The following is a 22,839-nucleotide window of genomic DNA, read 5'->3' on the forward strand; positions in this document are numbered from 1 at the left end:
ACCACTTGCCTCATGATCAGATGTTACTCTCTTGGGCACAGTCATGCTGGATGTCTGGACATATTTGCAGAGTGCTGGTCCTGCTGGATCAAGCATGCAGAAAGGGACATAGGGTTGGAGATCAGTGAAAACTTGTAGCCAAAGAAAAAGATGGAGTAGCACTGTAGTATTTTGAGATTTTCTATTCTCTTCGATTAAAAGATATAGCCAATTGAAGCATTTCTGATTGGTTGCTTTGACATATTAGCACAATTCATGCCATAATGCCCATTTTGTTGTCATCGAATGTTAGTTTATGCCAAATGGATGTGTGTTTACTGTTGTGCTTAGCTTAGTAAATCTAACTTTATTCAATTGTTTAAAACATTTTAGTGTTTGTTTAACAAAGACAAGCATAAAAATGGGAATTAACTGCTTAACTTCTTATGTTTGTTCTTGTTGTGTTTCAGTTTCGCTATAAAAGACGTGTCTACACAGAGACTCACCTGGATGAAAAGCAGCTGTCTAAGCTCCACACTAAGGTAAAACCAAACAGCTGTGCGCTCTGTCATCCTCATATCTAAAGAGCCGTGTGCAAAGCCCTAAGAGCTTTGCATGAGTACTTGTGCCTCTACGCAAGGCAGCATTGTAGAACTCACACAGACATCCGTTATTTGCTGAAAATATTTTAAAATTACATGACAGGATATCAGCACTTCACAACTTCTGTATTATTCCATCCAGAATATTGCAAAAGCCGGTCAAAAAAATGGCGCTCCTCACTCTCCGTCAGTTAGTGGAAGGTGATTGGTTCATGCATTCGTTAATCCAGTAATTTTTTGACCGGGCTTCTCCCAACGGAGATTATACAAAGTCTAAACTGATCTGCGGGATAGACACAAATGATGCAGACAAGCAGGATGAGTCATGCTATCAAATTGTGTTCTTTGTCTAACCAGTCTGGTGTGACGTGCTGGCATCTGCTACTGTGCTTCATTGCCATGAGAAAGCATTTGAGTGGTATTTAACTGACATACTCCACCAAGATCAGTTTCTGCCCAGCTGCAATTAAAGTGGTAATTTCACACAATACATCATATATAAAGAGAAATGTTGTTAGTGATAGGCTTGTCTCAAGGTGTAGATGTGGAACTGGTAAAAGAAAGAATTGAAATCTCTCAGCCACTAACACTATCTCACTGAGGACAAACCTGATTGTGTGAATGGGCTGTGCAAGCCACTGTGTGGTTTGAGCTGCTTATATTTTAGGAAAGGAGTACTCACAGACAGCTGTGTTATTGGAGAGAATGAGGGTGGTTAAATTGACTGTATCTCCACACGCAGGCACAGTTCATTCTTGTTTTCTTCTGATACTAATCTGCATTTTTGAACACCAAATCAACAGTCATTATTGGAGATATCAGTATCTCAACAACATACTCAGTGAAAGTATGTTGAGGGAATGCATCTCAACTTTAAGTAGGATTCTAATTGATTCCATTGCCATATCCAAGCTAGATATCAGTTTGCTTATTCAGAAGGGCAAATATGCTTTATTTATGCATGCCTAAACATTTTCCTCCGTAAACATTTCTTTGTTTTTTAACTCTGACTTTAGGTACATGGTATATTATTTATACTTTTAGTATGCTTATTATTCTGTCATGAACGTCAAAGGCTTTTCACAGGTCTCGTCCTACTAGTATGTGGTAATAAAAGCAATCCAATCACTCTTGCTTGCATTAGTGAAGATTAGCTTTAAGTTAGTGATGCCAAAAAGTAAATTCCCTTTTGTTACATAAAGACATTCAGGGGTGCAGAAGGAGGTGCTGTTAACAAGGACTATTTGGGCTTGGGCAGGCAGGATGTTCACTATTCATCCTGCTGCACGCTGTCCTGCTGGGCAGAGGTCAAGCATTAGCCTACTTTACTGGTATGGAGCTCATTAGCCGCAGGCCAGGGTTTAAAATAGGGTCATAATTAATAGGATTTGTTTCTCTTTTTTTCCCCTTCCTGCACCCGACCCAACCGGACCTCCACACCTCAAAACTGTCCGGGTTAACCGCGCGGGGCCGCATGAGAAATTTACACATTACACTTGAAGAAAAAAAGGAGTACACATGTGTGGGTGTTTGGAGTAGGAGGCTGGCCATGTGATAGACAGTGCTTCAGAATGGGTGGCTTTCTTTCAGTGTGACAAAAGGATTACAGTGCTTGAAATTGTCCAATCTTTTTACATCAGTTGTCCTTTCAAACCAACTAACCTCAACTAACTTAGCTTTTATGCTTCCGTTTTCCCAAAGGTTAAGAGGGAACAAGACTTTATTACAATATCATGGAAATGAATGTTCATCACAAGATCACCAACTTCTTATTTGTTAGGAACGTAGTCCCAATGCTTTATCCTACCCTAGAGGTTTCTAAGTGTAGATGTATGTTAATTTGTGAGGAACTCCTCATTTATGTTCTGGAGAACAAATCTAATGCAGTCTAAAGTCAATTGGACTTTTATAATTCTGTAACCAGTAAATACCAAGGCATTAGGGCTGAAAGATGGTTAGATGGTTAAATAGTTGGATAGAAGGATGATATGTGGTGTGTGTGTGTGTATATATATATATATATATATATATATATATATATATATATATATATATATGTATAGCAATCATGGAAAGCCCTGGGCATCAAGGCCATAGAAATGACTAGGAAGGGGGTTGGATGAAAGAAGCTAAAGAGGCATACAGTAGTGGAGAGAATTTAGTAACGCACTATTTGGTAATGTGGTCACAGAAAGCACAGACCACACTGCCAGATTGAGGACATTTCATAGGTGCCGTGCTGATATCATAAAGCAGTCTCACACAATATATAATTATATAATGCTTACTCTTGGGATAAAAATGACGAGTCTTGTCTTGTATGCAAGCTAAAGCAATGGTCAGAATATGCCAAATATGTGTTGTGTACATGGGTGGGAAAGCATTATTCACCAAAGGCTCCCCCATGAAACGTATTGCATAGTAATGCTTTTCCTCCCACACTGATGCTTTGTATTGCTGTCAGCAGCATATTAGATTTATGAATGAGAATAACTGCATTATTTTCCATTTACAATGCGAGTACACAGAGAATGTAGTTCATTGTAACTGTGATATTGTCTTCAGATGCCAGATCCCACTGAGCAGTTGTACAGCGACTAAACCCTCTTATCAGTGCAGTGTTATTGCAAGATGCAGCCATGAAATTTGATTTTGGATTTCTGCAACACACACACACACACACACACACACACACACACACACACACACACACACACACACACAGCTGTATGGCAGAGGATGAGAGGGTATCTCCTATGGGTAATCCCTCACTCACTAAGGTCCCTTTATGGATAATCTCCTAAAAGGAAGAGGCATCTTGTACTTTGAAAAAGTAAAAGTGGATAAATATCAATCCAGAACACTCACTGTCTTGTGAATGTGCGCACACATAACAAATATTTTTTGTCATGTGTAATATTGTTTTTGCTGTTTCTAATTTGAAACGTTGTATGTGTCTTTGTGTCAGTGTGGGAACATGCACATCATGTGCATGCACTTCTACTGTATCTCTGGTGTTGTGCCAGTGAGGTTACTTGTACAAACAATTAGTGGATTTAAATGTCACCATAAGCTCCCACAGTCATGTTACACTTGGTTGAGCACGTTGCTGTAACAACTCTACCAGCACTCAGTACTGTATTTTTTAAATTCTATTAGAGGTTTCGACTTTTACCTTTCAGCTGCCTGTTCTCCTCTCTTTAATCCCTCTCACTTGGAATATCCATGTCTTCCCTCCCTTCCTCATCCAACCCACTCTCCCTTCTTTCGGTATTCCCTCCCTCTATCTTACGCTTTCTCTCCTCCCTCCATATTCCCTCACTCTTCTCTAGCTCGCCCGTTTCCCACCCTCCCTCTCTTTCTCTCCGGCATCCTGCAAAAATCCCCCCTTACCATCTCTCCGTCTGTCTGTGCCGGTGAGTGTTTGTGCCAGTGACCATGTGAGTGTGCATGTGTTACTTTGACAAGGCGAGAGGTGGTGAGGCAGAAAAGGAGAGAGAGAACAAGAGGAGTGGAGACGAGAAGGAGTGGGACTGGATATGGCCATGTGGATGCTGTTTTGGCATTGGGACTGTAGCTGACCTGCGGGAGTTGCGTGTGTGACGGGGGAGCGTGTCCGTGTGTGTGTGTAAGATGGGCTCCGCTCTGGGCAGAAGACAAGCAGAAGAGAGAAGGGTGAAAAAAATTAAAGAAGCTAGGAAGGCCAGACTCAATAGTAAGGTACCTGGTAATTGCTCTCATTGTCTTTTATTCAATTGTATTCATATTTTCTTTGTTGTAAACTGTATTTTCCTTCCATTATCTCCCTGTTTTGTTATACTTTCTATCTCCAGTTCTTCACAAACACTCCCCAACCTATCCCTGTCTACCTGTCTGCTCTCTCTAGCTCTCTCTCTCGCTCTCTCTCTCTCTCTCTCTCTCTGGCTCTCTCTGGCTTGCGTTCTGTTGTTATGCTCTGCTGCATGTTGGCTGTGTGAAAAGCTGGTGTAGTCTTGTCTGAAACCCTGGCAGAATGCTAATGTTTCTCTCGGCACTGGTTCAGTTAATAACCAGGCTTTTTGTTTGTATGTGTGTGTGTGTGTGTGTGTGTATATGATATACTATATTGGAGTATGTGTGAATGTTTGTGTTGTTGCAGCTGGTGTGAGTAGTTGTGTTTTACTTTTTGATCTCTGTGTATGTAAGGCATACATAATGTTTTGTGTGCATATGTGAGTGTGTATTTGTGTGTGTGAGTGTGTATTTGTGTGTGTGTGCGTGTGTGTGTGGATGTGGGGATGTTGCTGATACTTGCTGATATACTATAAGTGCCATATACAGCATATACATAAGCGATATTTTTGTTAATATACGTGTTACATCGCTCTATATTCATACAGCAATCACTTTAACAGTGCGTGCGGTTTATAACACAGGTCTCTCAGTCACTCCGCTCTGCAGTAAGCAGAGGAGAAACTTTTCTTGTATCACACAACCCTTTTATCCAATCGAGTGAGAGAACACATACAGACCTGAATGTTAACCTGGCTACAGTGGTGTAGCGGGTAAAAATCATTCCCAATGTTTGAGAAAGAGAGAGAGAGAGAGAGATTATATGGATTTGAAAGAAGGAATTGATTCTTTTGTGTTTAGTATGCCCTGAAACCAGGCCATGTAAAAACTATTGCAGCAGGCTCTCCATAATACACCCAGTACACTTTATGTGGGACTTGTAGTGCTAACATTGATGTAATTATTTGGACACATTTCTTATTTTATTTGAGTTAATTAACATATTAAATCAGTGCAGGAGAAGATGGTCTATAGCTCCTCTTCACCTTCATTTTGAAGTCTTAACAAACATTACCATTGACATGTAAGGGAACAAGCACAAATTGGTTAAACCCAACATCCAATTTCCCACTTTGTCTTTTTTTTACTGTTTACAGTATAGGGGATCCAGTCACCTCCACAGCTCTGGACTGTTGTTCATAATATTCAAACGTGTATTTCCTTGGTATATTATGCAAATCACAGCCACATGTCTACATAAGAATAAGAAACATATTTTATTTATTTCCTCATGATTACAAATTTTGTGAACCCAACCGAAATACTATTTAGCTGGTATGAAGCTCCACAGACGCTACAAAAACTTACGTCTGAACACTAAAGGGGTGTTATAGTCCCTACTCATCCTCACTGTTGTTTTTTCAAACACAGCGATATCATGCATTTTGCATCCATCCATCCATTTAACTGAACTGGAATTGGACCTGCTGTTTGCTTTTTATTACACCTCATTGCACAAGTTTGTTTTCCAACCTAAAAAATACACATTATACTACACGTTGTGCATTGCTCTTGCTCCATGCAGTACAACACCCCACTAGCAAGACACTCAATCATTCTAGGTCAGGCAGTATGAATAGATGACTGCAGAAGAGGATGCCAGAGGCATAAAGTACAATATAGTTCTAATAATCATCTGGCTGAATACGTACACTTCCCACATTCCCCCTGTCTCAGCCTGGAGCTTTCTGGCTGTCCACTTCTGTTCTCTCCCTGTAGCCTGCAGGTCTGTTCAGGCATGGTTCAAATTTAAGTGAAGTTCATTTATGAATTACTTATATTATTTGCTATATTTTCAGGTGTACTCTTACATTGGTTTGTACAAAATTGAGCTGCAGTTCAGTGGTGTTCTGTTTGTTTGTGTTTTATCCCCTGGCTCTGTCTGTCTGCTCTCTGCCAGCCTTTGTCCTGGTAGTTTGTGTGTCTGTATAAAAGCACATGACTGGACCTGATTCAGCTCTTTCTTTCTCTGGACTCTTTGGTTCTGATGACAGCATGCATTCCCTTCTTCCTCTCTGACCACACTGCTTACAAACACAAACACACAAAAATACACCGTCATGCATAGAAAGCACAATAGAGGTCTGCTGTATCATTTCAGGTGACAGACTATATGGATTGTAACTTAGACTGCACACTGACTTTGAGTAGCAAACACCCCTAAGTGGCTGACATTTAAAAAAGAAAATGTATTTACACAAGGTCAGCTTGCTTTAACGGTGGTAACCATGATTTTTTTTTTATAGTGACACAGCGGAAATATGTATGATAAGATCCAAAGAAACTTATCCAATGACTTCTGCAGTATAATCAACCTTTCTATCATCTTTTTTGAAATGCTCAGCATGTTCGAAACAGTTATTCATTTATATAGCTAGATCACTTTTTCCATCTTCGTCCTGACCCACAGTGTTTTTCTACCTTGCAAGATCTCCCTTGGTTTGCAGGTTTTGTAGTGTCCACCACTGGAACTGTATAAATGGGCCTAATAGAGGCTGCTACACTCACATCCAATCACATTTTCTACTTTCATCACCTTCAAAAACGCAGGGCTCTCCCTCAAGCAGTGACACACTGACAAACTCATGAAAAGAGTTTTCCTTTGACAATACTGTTAGTTGACTTGGACCTGCAGTTTCAAATATAAATGCAGCAGCTTATAATAACTCTATAGTATCATAAGTCATCATGTTTTTACAATATATTCAGTAGAATGCAGTTACCTCACTTACATTTGCGGCTTATGGTAAACCGACATTTAAGTGGTGCAGTTTCTTTTTATCACATTATGTTAGTCATCACACACACACACACACACACACACACTACCACTTGAGTAAGACACTGTGTCATCATTGAAATGGGTCTGCACATTCACATGTGTTTGATCTTGTTGATGACCATTGCCCTTTTAATGTTGGCCAACGGCATGCTGCAAATGTGGCCTGGAAGCTAGGTGAAATTTGGTTTGGAGTGTACAGCAGAATGTGTTTGGTGGTCCACAAACAATAAGGCAGTGCAGTGCATGTTTGTGAATGTGTTGGTGATTGGGAACTAGGCCGTGGCTTTGACGTGCTTTGTTCCAGCCTTTAGCCAACCCTATCAGAGTTAGCTCACACTGTCCCGCCTGCCCAAACTGTAGTTCATCAAGAGGAATACAAGATATTATACAGACCTTAAACACAGTATTCCAGTGCCTCCGAAAAGGATTACTCCGGAGGCACCATGCTGCTACGCTCAGAGAGGGCTACCAGGAGCCGGGCCACAGAGGTTAGAGCAAACACACTACTGCTAAAATGACTCATGAGATCAAGAGTAATTGCAAGTTATTGTCACAGCGGGGGTAGCCTTTTGACACTGTGACATATTTAATTAAGATAACCTTAGAAAAAACCTGTTTAGTGAAAAAATGGTCTGCCAGCTTTGAATTTTCTTGACTTCCTTTTCAAAGTGTTTTGCTTGACATTTACAGTAGTTGCCATTGTTCAGCTGGTTGTGACGTAAATCATGTGTGTTAGGTTTTTGAAGCATCTCTTAAATTCAGTTCGGACCTCAATTTAGACATGTGTGTATTAATTAAATAGATTTTTTAAGAATACAGTTTTATCGATGAATGACATATGTTATATCAAATGACTGATAACATTAAATGAGCATTTAGTAAAGACTGCTTTCATATGTTCCATGTTATAGGGTTTGCATCTGATTAGTATATTTGTCTCATTGTGTCTCAAAATATATACACAATATATGGTTTGAAAACAGAGATAACCCAAATAATAGTGTAACCATACTGGCATGTGCACGCTTTGTCAGCAGATGGCCTGGGGCCAGGTAAAGACTGGCTTTAGGATAGAATGCAGAGAGGCGTTTTTGTTTCTCTTGCTTTGTCTCTTTTTCTTGTTTTCCTTTATCTGCTTCCTACTACCCTTTAAAAACATAAATACAAAGATAAGGAACCCCACAAGACAGACAGAAAGAAATATCCATTAAAGGAGTGTCTACAATACTTGATCTAAAAAAAAAACGGTAAACACCTTATGGTGCATCCACACCAATTACAATTAATACGCAATAAATGTGTCTTGTGAACCACACAAGCTAATAGATTGGAGTTCTTTATACATCTTCACAAGAATGCTGTAAAATTGAATCACATGTTATGCAGAGACGTTTATGGTCAATGATGTGTTACTACTGTATAACAACAGCATATAACACATAATTGACCATGAATCTATAACTATCTGAGTTCTGGGGAATTTTCGTTTTCTATTGTTCATGCATGATTTGTGTGTGTGTGTGTTTGTCATGCCTGTGTCTGATTTAGGTGAATGAGTCCAATAATTAATCGTCAAGCCCACAGTATTTTCTCATGTTGCTGGTCTGCCTCTGAGCTCAATTTCTTCCCGCTGCTAAACAGTAAAGGTTGAAGACTTATAGAAAATCCTATTCCTTGGGATCAAGTCACTACTCTGTCATACATTATGTTGGTCTTTTTGTAGCTGAGAGTATTACACTTTAAGCCTGTTAGGTATGGATATTGAAGATTGCTAAGCCCCCGTTTCTTCAGACAAATGTACTGCAGTCTCAGATCCAAACCGACATAGATAGAGGTAGAAAGGCTTAGACACACACAGCTAAAACACAAAGAAACACAAACGTGTTGTAACAGGCATGAAGCAATACGCAACAGCTCTGTTTCTTTAAAACACCCACATTCAAATACGGTTAATTAATATATTCTTTTATTACACAGCTTTACTAAATCCACCAGTAATATTAAACATGCTCTCTGCCTGTGTGTGTGACTGTGTGGTACACTTTTGAACATGAACCAGTATTATCATTTTTTTCAAGGTGATTTCTCCTTCAAAAACCTTTGTTTGGAGTATCAAACACTCATCTGCTAAAGGTTTAGAACATGTCCCTGTAGCTGCTCCCTTGTGGAGGATTGCAGCAATAGTCAATTTATGCTGGGTTTACACTACACAACTTTTCACGCGATTTTACGATTTGTCGCAGACAATCTTCCAATGTTGGACTGAAGTCACAGAAGTCGTGCTGGAGTTGTGGCGCGCGCCCGTTATCTCAGTCGTTTGGTATAAGGTGGTCATCCGACCCGATTTCAGCCCGTCTTCTTCCCGTCTATGGACACATAGCCTTTGGTCCCTCCCAGCTGGCCTGCAGTACGCAGTGACATGGATGAGTAGTAATTACAATGCTCACAAACATGATGCTTATTCAGGAGGTTAATCGAGAAAATAATCGACAGATTAATCGATTATCAAAATAATCGTCAGTTGCAGCCCTGCACTGCAACTTTTTGATCGGAAAAATGAATACTTTATACACAAAAAGTATTGACAGCTGTAGAGTAGAGTAGTAGTAGAGTAGCTGTAGAAATTGGAATTGTTAAGAGAAAGAGCTTGTCATTTTGCATAAGTGTTTGGTTTGATGCACCAACTGGATTTTACATTGCAATCGTTTATTGATGATCATCAGATGTTGATCGTCCGACGTGTTCAAGGCTAACATTCAATGACTTGACAGAGGCTGTTTTAGACACCATCACACACTTGATTGAAAGATACACAGACACACTGTTAAATGAACAGTTTTACCTATTCAGCCTAGATTAACAACCCAGAAAATGTGGGTGATAGTGCTTTGTGTACAGCTGTTTTGTTAGGACCCTCCTTTGCGGTAATAGCATTGGCTCACTGTCAGTGAGATTGAACAATTGTCAGCAAAAATAAGGTCTGGAATCAGGCAGACCGAAACCAAATAACTAAAACTCGTTGTTTGCCAGAGTGTGTTGACCCTTATTGATCCACACACACACGCACGCACGCACGCACACACACACACACACACACACACACAAAAAAAATTGTCCTTACTTTAACCTTGCATGGTCTGAAAAGACGAAAGGGAAAAAAACACTGTTACCCTAAACTGAACAGACCTAATGTCAACTTTGCCTTTGCCCAAAAATATACTGACTTTAGGAATGGGAATCAAATAGATTAAGCTTCCATTGTTACAGTAGTAAATTTCAATATTGCAACAACTCCACAGTGTACTACCTTTCTATCACAAGAGTTACTCTACCTTGTATTTGCTGTAAATAGATTGCTGCTCGACTGTACTCTTATTTCTTACCCTCAACCTCTTCCTCTGTCACGTCTTTGCACTACCCTCATCTCTTCTTTCCCTATACATGACCCCATTTCCTTTTGCTTCTGCCACACCAAGTCATTGTGTTTCATTTTTAATGGGAACATGCTTCTAGACCTTCATACTCTGCAGTAAATCCATGAATTATACAACAAACTTACAAATAAAACTAGCTAACCTTTTTCCTGATTTTTTTCCTTTAAAAGTGGTATAAAAATAAAAGCCTCTGTTTTGATAGTGAATCCTGAGTCAAATGGAAGATGCAGCGGACCACTGTACAGTATCTACTCACAACTTTTGTTTTGATGTTTTTCCAAAGGATTGTATGTGCAACTTAGTATCTGTACATGATGCATCTCACTTGTATTGTCACTTTTTATGTTTATTTACGATAAAACAATAAGGAAATATGGCACACGTGAAATAACAACACAAAACAGTCATAGGTTTCTTACTGCTGTTACAAGCTGTTGTATGACTGGGGGTATGAAAGTGTATCTGGATTCTGTATGTGATCATCCAGGGAGTTGTGCCTCTCTCGGTTAGTGTGTCTAATTAAAATGCAGTGCCCCTACAGCAGGTCGGCATTGGTACAAAGCATCTGGGAGATGGGGGTCAAGGCCTGCCCACTCTCATTCCAGCCGTTTATATAAGTGGCTGTCAACAAAACAAAGACAGGCACAGTATCAGGAACACTCTGACCTGAAAAGTGTGTTTGAGTTTTTCTGTCGTGGCTGTAGTAAGTAACTCTATTTAACGCAATGAAACGTTGTTAGCTAATGGTTTTGGTAGGCTTGTAATAATGCACACTGCCTGCATCTCAGCCCCATCTATGATGATTATAATTTGAAATATTACATTGTATACACAAACAGAACTTTGTATATATTTTCTTTAATTAACGGAATTAGCGTGCAAGTAGTTAATTTAATCAAATTGACCACAACAGTTTTGGCTGTTTTGCTCATCAGTGACACTGTTGGGTTTGATTTATACGACTATCAGTCAGTGTCACCAATTGTTTTCCACATCTATGTCCGACAGGCTGAATAGACGAGGCACCTGGCAACAGAACAGGCTTCACTACACACATATAAGAGCTTGAAGCTGACAGGCTGTACCTGATGAGGTGACAGCATAATGTTAGCCCCATATGACTCAGATGCTGTAGCTACAATAAAATCAGTAATAATTGAATATACTACTTTTTTGCTATATATCAGGGATTACTCAATTGAATAGCTAACTTCACTGCACAATGCTGTAGGTCCATACTCCTTCTCATGGACTTTAAACACATGTCACAAGTAGGCATAGAACCTTATGGGAATGTGAGAATATCTTTGACCGTAACCATATGCTTGTCTTCACAATAACAAATCTGTTATGGGGATGGAACTGACAGCAGGGCAGTGGGTTGACGGGGTGAAGCATCACTTCCATGTCCTCTTGAGGCCTCTTGCTCTTTCCCAACTGTCAAGGCTGTGCACACACAGTATTATGCCCATGTCATGACGGTCCCCCTGCTGAGCCATGCCCATGCCATGACCCACTGTGCTGGCTATTGCCTTTAGCCATTAAAGCATTATCAACTTCAACTGCTTTTATTGTCATTGACCATAAACAGAGTTTAGAGTGAACCAAATTATGTTTTGTACGGACTAAGTTGCAAACAAATACAAGAAAAATAAGTAAACAGTAATAGACACGACAAGACAAGGAATGGTGCAGGGCATAACAGTGCAAGTTAAAGACAACATTTTTTCGTATACTGTATCATTTGGAAGTGCTGATACAATGTATGACTATTCATAAGCTAAATTTCCCACATTGCAGTGTATCATGTGCATTTTACAGTGATGAACAGTTCAGCTCAGTTTTCCTGTGGTGCTTGTGATTGTGAGGCCCTGTGTGATTATGCCAATATATGAACCTCCTGAATAAGCATCATGTTTGTGAGCATTGTAATTACTACTCATCCATGTCACTGCGTACTGCAGGCCAGCTGGGAGGGACCAAAGGCTATGTGTCCATGTGGTAATGAGTGTAAATATAGGGCAATAAACGTGTCTGACAAATACATACACACTGTATGGATCATAGGCTGCATTCCAAATGTATTGTATTATATTCTACATATTACAGCTGCTCATAACATTATCTAGTAATCATCATGCATTAGGCATACAATTGGGACATACCTTTACTTATTTCATCATAACATCGCACCTTGAACTTGTCTCTTGCTTATATATCCCCGATATATCCGGGGAATTTGAAAGCATGCCACATCTGAGCACAATAACTAGGACATCCTAAATCTTTTTCTACCATACCAAATAGCCGGTATTTTAGAATATAGGTATAGATGCACATGAGTTACTGTCTAGGACATTAAGGATGTACACGTCGTTCTATGAAGAAATGCTAAAAACACTTTACAAACTAAGGGAGCCACATTGATACAAGGAGGCAGGGAAGTCAGCAAGGGGAGGCGTGGTTTCTCTATCCAGGCTTTTATCGGGGAGCGGTAGATTATCCCCCTATAGTGGTACTAGAGACGAGAAACTCAGAATCCTGAATTTGTCAGGTGTCCGAAGTCCTTCAAGTGTAACTCTCTTGACAATTCCTAGCTATTCTAAAATCTTAAATGTAACTTATGAATAACAAAGCTGTCTTTTAATAACATAAGGTGCCTAAACCCTGTCTGCTTGCTAAATAATCAGCTGAGGTCCGTTATACGAGCTAGTGAAGTGTTGTTTTTAATATTAACAATAGTCGATGTGCTGTATTTCATTCCAAATTTCTTATTATTTTTTTGTCAATAATCCATATTTAACATATTTTAGCAGACTTATATACTTCCTCATTTACATAGGAGAAATATTTGAAGCCTCCGAGAGAAAAATGTTCTAATCATAAGAGGAGCAGACGAGGACACTGTTTACCTCAAACTGAATCTGAAGGAATCGTACTTGGTTTGACAAGTTGGGAAATTGCCATAGATTCTAGGAGTTGATTATTGTTGCTGTTTCTTGCTCTGCAGCACAAAGATGAAACACAATCTTTCATTTGTTTCCCATCCCTTCTCACTTTATCCCCCCCTTTCTTTCTTTGTCTTCCCTTTCTTTTTTCCTTTTCTAGCAGGGTTACAGGAGTGAATGTACAGAAGCCGCATAGACCTCCAGTCGAACTGCTGTGTACTAATGAGTCTGTATCTGTAATAGACTCATTGTGTTCTGTTTAATAATTCTTTCTGGCAAAGCCATCAAACCTTGAGCTGGCTCTGAGATAGAATAATACATTCATAAATGATGACAGATGCAAGAAAGAGTGATAATAGGAGGAAACCACTAATCACATGGCATTTTCGACCAGTTGCTAGTAATGGGGCATTTGCTGGTTGTTTAAATAAGTTGTGTGGAAATGTAATCATGAGCTTGTGCATTTTTCCAGCAGTTTTGGTGCATCATCCATTTTGTCTGTGCAAACATGCCATTTTCTTTTCCCTTTGTAATACATCTAAAATATAGTACTGTCACTGTTACAACACCAGACCACAACACTTATCGTGTGCAATTAAGTGTGAGATTCTAGGAGCAGTTGAGGTGAGACGATGTGGGACTAAGCATTAAGAGATGAGATGAGCTTCATGTTGTGAGCACTGTTTAAACGTGACAGAGGAATGAGGGTTCCCTGCTGTATTGGTAATCATTATTGAATGGCTAGTGAAACAAGATGGCAACTGTCTGCCCCTGAATCTGCCAAAATAAGAAAGATGTGCTGCTTTATTATTGCCCTGTGCGTCAGAGTGTCTGACTGAGGAGATTTTTCTATCTGTGATAGTACGAAAGCAAATTAATGAATGAAATGCGAACAAACTATGGTACTACAGATTTTTTATGCTTTACTTTATTTTATTTTAGAAGCAGGACATTATGTGGAGGATCATTTTATCATTGCCAATCATTCTCAGTGGAATACAATACTTGAGAGATGAATGAAAATGAAAACGCTCAAGATAGACCCATCTACTATTGGTTTGATGCCAATAACAGTAATTAATTTAATTAATTAATGTGCCGCACTCTGTACCAGCAGTAGACTTTTCCAATACATTTTGTTCAAGCTGGGAACATGACAAGGAGTTTTTGAGTAGGTCAGTGAAAAAGAGAATTACAGTATCAAAGGATGGGGCATAAAAGAGCTGAAGAGATTTGAGTTTGGCGGATTTTAGATATTTTCAAAGAATAAAATTGGGGCAATTATGGAAATGTTTTTGAGCTTGAAATTGGATATTTGACAAAACTTGGATGAATGGGGATGGAATGTAGATACAATTAGGGTTCATTCGTATTTAACTTTTATTTCATATTTCATTAAATTGTGTATGATACTATGAAAGTATCTTTTGATCAATGATTAACTAGCAGATATTACATATTTTTGTTGTCATTCTCATTTGAATGATTGCAGAATATTTAGACAATTGCCAGTATGTCTCTGTGATTTGGAAATAACGCTATTTGTGTCTTTGCACATGAGCGTGTGCAACACAGAGAAAAAGATTGTGCGAGGGATAAAACGTTTTGAGTGTATGAAGACCCTCACCAAAGCAGATAAAACAACTTCTTTCTATCAAACATCACATCAAGCTGATTAGTGGCTAATCTTTCCCGTGCCTATTCGGTGCATTATCCCAGACATGATGCATGACACTCGCGCTTTCAGGCTCATACCCTCACAAACACAACTTCAATGCTCTCCCCACTCATGTGTACATTGGCTGCCAGAGCTGTCCTTGTATCACATCACCATAACAACTGCCTCACAAAACAGCTACAATAAAAAGGAAAAAGCCAAAGTGAATTTCTCACTCACAGATTGACTAGGAGATGGCTAGAGTAGCACACGGCAGCGTCTCGCATCGTGTCGGTGTGGTGTGTGTGAGCAAAAGACAGGCTTGTAAAGGCAAACGGGATGCAGATGTCTACGTGTGAAGGGAAGGGGGGGAGTGTGATATGAAATTTTGCAGGTGTTGTAGAGTGTGACTTTTCACAAGGAAGGATATATAGTATCTGATGCCAAACATGGTGAGTGTCAGACCAGCTTCTTCATTTCGCTTGCTTTCCTCTCGCATGTTTGTTTGTATGTGTTTACATTTTTTATATCAAATTTTGCTAAGTAATTAAGTTGTTCAAAATGTGGTAGTGGTTGTGTGTGTGTGTGTGTGTGTGTTGAGGCTTTAGCACATGTGGATGTTACATAATGACTCGGGCTGGGAAACCTTGAGAGATGCAATAGTAATGAAGTTCTCTGTAAAGCTCAGCTGGGATACGGCACATTATGTAATATTGTGTTATACTCTGTAATTGCATCCTTAGGATACATATTATACCATCCTCCAAGTTTCCTTTAACATTTTATTTGTGCCATATTAAAAATTATAGTGTAGTAAAATTCATTTTAATAATTGATCTTCAAAGATATTTCTAGATGGATTGTTATCAGGATTCTTCAGGCTATAGCAATCTATTAGGAAGGATAAGTGCTGGTTCCTTTCACATAGCTTCATATTTTCACTCCGTACTCTACACCAATTAACAGAGGTGATGAATAATTTTAATCATGAGTCACAGAAGAAATTAGGTGGATTTGTGTGTGTCTAGCATGTGTGTATTGAAATGTAGGAAAAATTGTTTTCAAACATCAATGTTATACTAAATGGTGTGAAAGTGTTGCCCTCAGGTACTGTACGATAATATAACCTTAGAATGTGCTCAGCCTCCGGATCTCAATCACCTTACACTAATCTCCAAAGGGAAGGTCAGCATTTCAGTGTTACTTTCCAGCTCTTCCCTGGCTTTCCTAGACCATTATACTGTAGCTTATATATCTACTGCACATGATGCTCCATTTGCTTGGCATGACAGTGTAGAAATAAAACCCTCAAACTCAAAAGGAGAGAGCAGCGTTAGCTTTCATCTATGAACTGCATTATTGAACACCCCCATCCACATGAGTCTGGCATCACCCAATCACTGCTCTCTTCCTCTTCTTCCCCCTCTCCCCGCTCCCTCTTCTCCCTCCATTAGGCAAACCTGAAGAAGTTTATGGAGTATGTGCAGCTGAGGAACATTGAAAAGGTCTCAAGGTTCCTGGAAAGAGGGCTGGACCCCAACTTCCATGACCCAGACACAGGAGGTGAGAAATTCTGTTCTAAGAAATATCCCCAACCTAGCCTGGAAATCCAGACCTGCCGCTAGGCGCTGGCATATTAAATTTGATGCGCCTGTTGGTCTTGACACTCTCCATTGAAGCTTGTGAAATATGTCAAGAAATCCTGAGCTACGTTTCAATTGGTTCTATCTGATATGGGCGGGCCAGAGCCCTATGTATGGTGCTCAGGGGCGGACGTAACCGGATGACGCATGTGGTGTTGAAGCCGTGATAGTAAACATCGAGTGCGGATATGTTGTTTGAGTTTGAGACGGCTTTGGCCTCGACCCTTACGATTTGGAAGACGACACTCAAATCTTTCATTAGCAAGTAAGAGGAATGATCTGTTTTGCCGACCGACCACGGCAAAAGTTTAATTTAACAGTTAATCCCGCTGTTTGCTAAACGAACAGGGTTTATACGTCACCTTGTTCATTGATCTGATTGGTTGTAGTGCTATCCAATTGCATGCAGTGGCATTTGAAATGCACACGTAGGAGCCGCCCCTTGAGTTGGGAATTACTATTGATCGTGGCCAGACCCTCAATCGTTCTAGATATGGGTCTGGAATTCCAGGCTATCCCCACCCTGCTCTTATAAATGAATTGTCTTTTTTCCCACCTGGCTTTGTTTTTTCCTCTTGTGCTTTCTCTCTCTCTTTGTCTCTGTTACATTGTCTGTATTCACCACAAAATGACTTTGGTGAATACAGACATTTTTCACAAAATGGATTTTCTGAAATAAGCCTTCTGCATGCTGGGGAAAGCTGGATTACTTCCTTTGCTAATCTTCTCACATTTATGCAAATGTTTGTTCAGCCATAAAGGAGATTTCCCTGTTGGGTGACCTGTAGTCTGACAGAGGGATTGTGAAGCGAGGGGAATATAACAGTAAGTTGGTTTAACACCAACAGGAAGCAGCCACTTACTGTAAGGGAGATCAAAGGGTGCAAATCACAACAGCCAGGATAGTTACGCAAATGCAAAGTCACTTAAATGGTACCCACTGCACTGGGCACTTTTGTGACCAACTATTGACAGCTATAACTGTTGTGTGTTCATTTTCTAAGAGACATGCATGATTTCACTGAAAATACATACATGAAGTTTTGATATAGTTTGCTGGCTCGTCCTATGTTTCCTCCAGAATGCCCTCTGACATTGACAGCACAGTTGGAGGGATGTGCAGACCTAATCAAGGTGCTGAAGAGTGGAGGGGCGCATCTGGACTTCAGAACAAAAGATGGCATCACTGCCCTACACAAGTCTGTGCGCAGCAAGAACCATACAGCACTTATAGTGAGTATAAGACACACACAAAAACCAAGCCCCAACCTCAGCGATTTTTACCTGCATCCAATAAGGAAGTGACCACAACTGTAGTAACCGGAAGTGCCACTAGGGGTGGTGCTAAGACCGAGCCGTTTTTCTTTGACTCACTTGTTAGACAGGCCGTTTTCAAAGTCTTTTTAAACCTATTTACAGCCTGGGCCACAACACCATTTTAGTCTGTATGTTTAGGTCATATCTCCATGACAACACTGAGGGGTGAATTTTTTCGGACCACGCTAGTTTTTATTTTATCTGAGGTTAAAATGTATTGGCGCAATCTCTTGAGTGACAGCTCTCTGCCCTGTTTGCGTACAGGCAGTCTCTGGCAACTAGTGCTTAGGCGATTGATAACAGGGGGTACTTGAGCAATTACTAAATATGTGAGGCCTAACATTCCCTCTTTGAATGGGCTGACATATTCACTGAATGGCCTTGCATGTGTCTGGTTTGAGGGGGCTTGAAATTAAAGGGTTTAAATGAGTCATATAATGAATTCCCTGTTTAACCAGAACTGTTGATATCGGAGTTGTTTATTTCCGCTCAGTCATTGTCCAAATATTCAATGTCACTGGGCTTTGTAACATACATAAGCTTTTGTTTCTGCTGTTGGTATAGTACATTTTCAAAACGTCATTCTACTGCTTATTTCTTCAAATATGATCTGTTATGGCATCTGTAATTACAAATATTTTATACATGTCCTACAATACAAGCATGCTCATAATATGACACTTGAGGAGATATACTGTGTGGATTAAGATTAAGAGATGTGATTAGTACCACTGGTAGAATGATTACTTTGCTAAGGTTTCTGGATTGTTTTTCTTCTTGAGACAGCATTTACCTATTGTTAATTGTTACACTATACAACCCCTCACCTTATTCTATTCCCACTAGACGCTGTTGGACTTGGGTGCATCACCTGACTATAAAGACAGTAGAGGGTTGACTCCTCTCTACCACAGCTCCATGGTAGGAGGAGACCCTTACTGCTGTGAGCTGCTGCTGCATGACCATGCACAGGTTGGCTGTGTGGATGAGAATGGCTGGCAGGAGATACACCAGGTACAACACACACACACACACACACGCACGCCCACCCGCACACACGCACACACACACACACACACACACACACACACACACACACACACACACACACACACACACACACACACACACACACACACTCTCACACACACTCTCACACACACTCTCACACACACACACACACACACACACACACACACACACACACACACACACACACACACACACACACACACACACACACAGAACAGTCTTTCCTTAGCTTGAAAATGTCCTTTGTTGTGGTCGAACCCCTTGGGGAGAAGCTCAGGCTTGGAAAGCTTTTTTCCAAGTCCAAAGGATTGGAAATTGACCAATATGGCAGATTTTCAGTCAATCTGCATTTTCAACTGTATATCCAAAAATTTAAATTATTTAAAAAAAATATAAATTTTTCTACAAATGTAGCTATGTGAATTGGAAGCTTACATACATGTATGTTTGGAAAACCACCACTGATACATGGAATTGTGTAGTGTGTGTTAATTGTACAAAAAGGTTCTTGACAGAGGCATATTGTTTGAAATGTTCACACATAATTCAAGATATCATATGCCCTGGTCTGCAAACATAATTGAGGCTTACGCACTTGTTACTGACACTGAATATTAATTAATTCAGAATACTTAGTTGTAATGAGATTATGAAAATCAGGCTAATACAATGCTAAATAAACAATCATCAATATTTATTTATTTGTTGCCACTGTATATATGAAAACTAATTTAGAGTGATTGAAAGATGAAACCCAACTCTGCAAATAACATTTCAAAACTTGTTTTGCTGTCATTTTTATTATGAGTTCTGAGCTAAACTCAGAGGAGGAGATAAAGGTTGAAAAACACAACATGAACCAAAAGTCTAAATTTACATTAGTTTCCATTACACACCATACCTGTCCTCCATTTCACTTTCCCTAAAGCAAGCCAATCATAGTGTCTTTGTTAATACATTACAGTGCATCTAGTAGTCCTTCAGCCCTTCACATTCTCTCCCTCTTTCCTTTTTTTCACCTCCTTCTAGTCTCTCCCTTTTTCTTTGTCCTTTCTAGCATTAGTATTCTACAGTAGTTATATATATCGTTCACAGCACGACATACTGTTGTGGGTCTGATAACCAACAACAATCCCAGCATCCTTTGCACACCATCTCATTGCTGTCACACACTCTTAGTGAGACAGACCAGAGGGAGAAAACAATTGCTGTTTAAAGTTGGTGTTGCTTCTCTGTCAATGAAAAAGGATGAAAACACAGAGTAACAGGGGAAAAAAGAGAGAGAGATGAGATACAGTGAGATTAGATGACAAGTTTATTCCTCCCAGTTATGTGAAACACAGTAGCTGACAAGAGGGGCTTCAGTATAGTTGTAGCTCTTAGATTTACATTTAGCCTCAGTTAATCCAAATCAAATAGGGGTTTCTCTTGCTTTTAGAGACTATCAACAACATGAGTGAGGAAAATTATCCAAAGGAAAAGATTCAATAGTTTAACATGCTTTAGTTTTCGTTACAATCACTGGATATGTGAAATGTATGAACATGCATTTGATTTTCTTCTTGTATTTATTTAAACATAATACAAATATTTCTCTATAATCACTGCTTTAACTGCATTTTGTGTCAAAGGAAAGAGGTAGGTTATGTAAAAAAATGTATATAAAAAAATATGATTATATAGCTATATATTCTGTATATATACTAGGGCTGTCAAGCGATTAAAAAAATGTATCTAATTTAATTACAGGCTCTGTGATTAATTAATCTAAATTAATCGCATACTTATATGACACTTTTATGTCTGTTTATAAACAACTGTAGGCTACCGTTCGTCTCTCTCTCTCTCTCTCTCGCTCTCGCTCTCGCTCTCTCTCTCTCTCTCTATCTATCTCCCCCCATCTCTCGTAACTTCTGTCTCCTCCTCTCAGCCAGGTTTCTACATGAAATAAATTTAGGAACTACTAGCGCCGAAAAAAAAACACAAAAAAAACAAGCAGGCTAAATGACGACTGTCTATCTCCCACAACAGACAACGCTGCACTGCCACAGGTGCGGTGCGCATAGCCTATGCCAACACATTCACCGTCCTACTCATAGCCAAAAATATTGACACACGCAGACACACACAAACACACACAAAGGAGGAAAAAAAGACAGGCATATGCTAGGAAGAGTGAGAGGGGGCGGGTGTCGATCGCAGCTAGCAAACAAAAGTGAGACACGGAGGAAGATTGAGAGATACTGTTTTGAACCTACATTGTTAATTAGGCACCCACTAAATCAATAATGCACAGACACTGCGGAGAATAACATATGACGTATTCCTACCTTCATGCTTATTTGCCCGGAGCAGCCCATAACATATCCATAGAGCCCTCGGCCCCTTTCCCCTGCTTCTTTCTTTACTCTTTAATCCCGTGTGGGCCGTGTCCGCAAGCTACAGGTGCAGCTCCGCTATCGCCTCACCACTTTTGCACCGGGTCAAAAGGCAATATAGAAGTGCGATTAATCTGCATAATTTTTTTTAATCACGTTAATTTTTCTGTGATTAATTAATCGAAATTAACACGTTGATTTGACAGCCCTAATATACTGCACATGGTCTGGTCTGGTTTCGGCCAAACAGGCAGAGCGCGAAGGAGGCTGCAGCCAAACTTCATTGTGATTGGTCATCTTACAAAATCACAATGTACTGTTGATTAATTTGGCTAAGTTTGCATATACCCATTACATCCCTGGTTAAAATCCAAACATGTCCCATTTTTACACGCCTTATTTATTGTTTATCTTAATTTAAACAAATAATGTCCTGCTCACATGCTTTTCTAAAAAAAAACTGTTCTTTTGGCCTTCTAAGTAAAACGTTTTTTTTTTTTTTGTAAAAAGATTAAATGTGTAATTCTGTCATTGTAGGCATGCCGCTATGGCCACGTGCAACACCTGGAGCATCTGCTGTTCTACGGAGCTGACATGAGCGCGCAGAATGCATCTGGAAACACCGCCCTGCATGTGTGTGCTCTCTACAACCAGGTACCTCATCTAAAACATGAATACTGGGGTTTGTGTGCTTGCAGAGTGGAGATGCGTAAGTCTTCTGTGGAATGGCATTCTTATTGCACAGTTTAGCAGACAGAAGTGTCATATTCACATTGCAGGGCAGCTTAGCAAAGCAAAGGGAGGTAAATGGCCGTTTGATGTGTTTACATTCAACAGCAAAGACTGTTGAAAACCCTTGAATAATGAACTCTGATAATAATCTTTCCCTACCTCAACCATGAGTTTTAGTTGATAAAACCTAAGCATACCTTCACAATACTGTATATGTCACATACAATTCTTCTATGAAGAATGACCCAGAAATGCTTGCAGTAAATATTCACAAACAATATCATTGCAGTTGTTCTGAATAATCCAGAGTCAATGCTCAGTTTTGGCGTGTGCATTGTTCTGTCTGTATATGTGAGTTGTAGTATTTGTGTATGAGTAAAAAATATATAAGCATCTAAGCTTTTGTCCTTGTCCCCCAATGGGTGAAGGAGCAGTCACAATGTTACAGCATTGAACCTGCTGGGGCTTCAGTGTCTTGCTCAAAGTGTCTTGCATTATGCAATG

At 39.7% G+C, this 22,839-nt stretch overlaps 1 protein-coding gene across 1 annotated transcript in view; it reads left to right on the forward strand.

Annotated features, from left to right (window-relative positions):
* shank3a (SH3 and multiple ankyrin repeat domains 3a) overlaps positions 1-22,839 on the forward strand; it is a gene marked incomplete at both ends in the record, with an annotated part of 140,380 nt that overhangs the window by 41,602 nt on the left and 75,939 nt on the right. Inside the window, 5 exons of the mRNA XM_080027789.1 lie at positions 450-521; positions 16,688-16,796; positions 17,958-18,109; positions 19,040-19,207; positions 22,141-22,257. Of these exons, the coding sequence (XP_079883915.1) occupies positions 450-521; positions 16,688-16,796; positions 17,958-18,109; positions 19,040-19,207; positions 22,141-22,257 (618 nt within the window). The remainder of the gene's footprint in view (positions 1-449; positions 522-16,687; positions 16,797-17,957; positions 18,110-19,039; positions 19,208-22,140; positions 22,258-22,839) is intronic.

The sequence above is a fragment of the Ammodytes marinus genome, assembly GCF_949987685.1.
Source record: "Ammodytes marinus genome assembly, chromosome: 5".
NCBI classification, from domain to species: domain Eukaryota; kingdom Metazoa; phylum Chordata; class Actinopteri; order Uranoscopiformes; family Ammodytidae; genus Ammodytes; species Ammodytes marinus.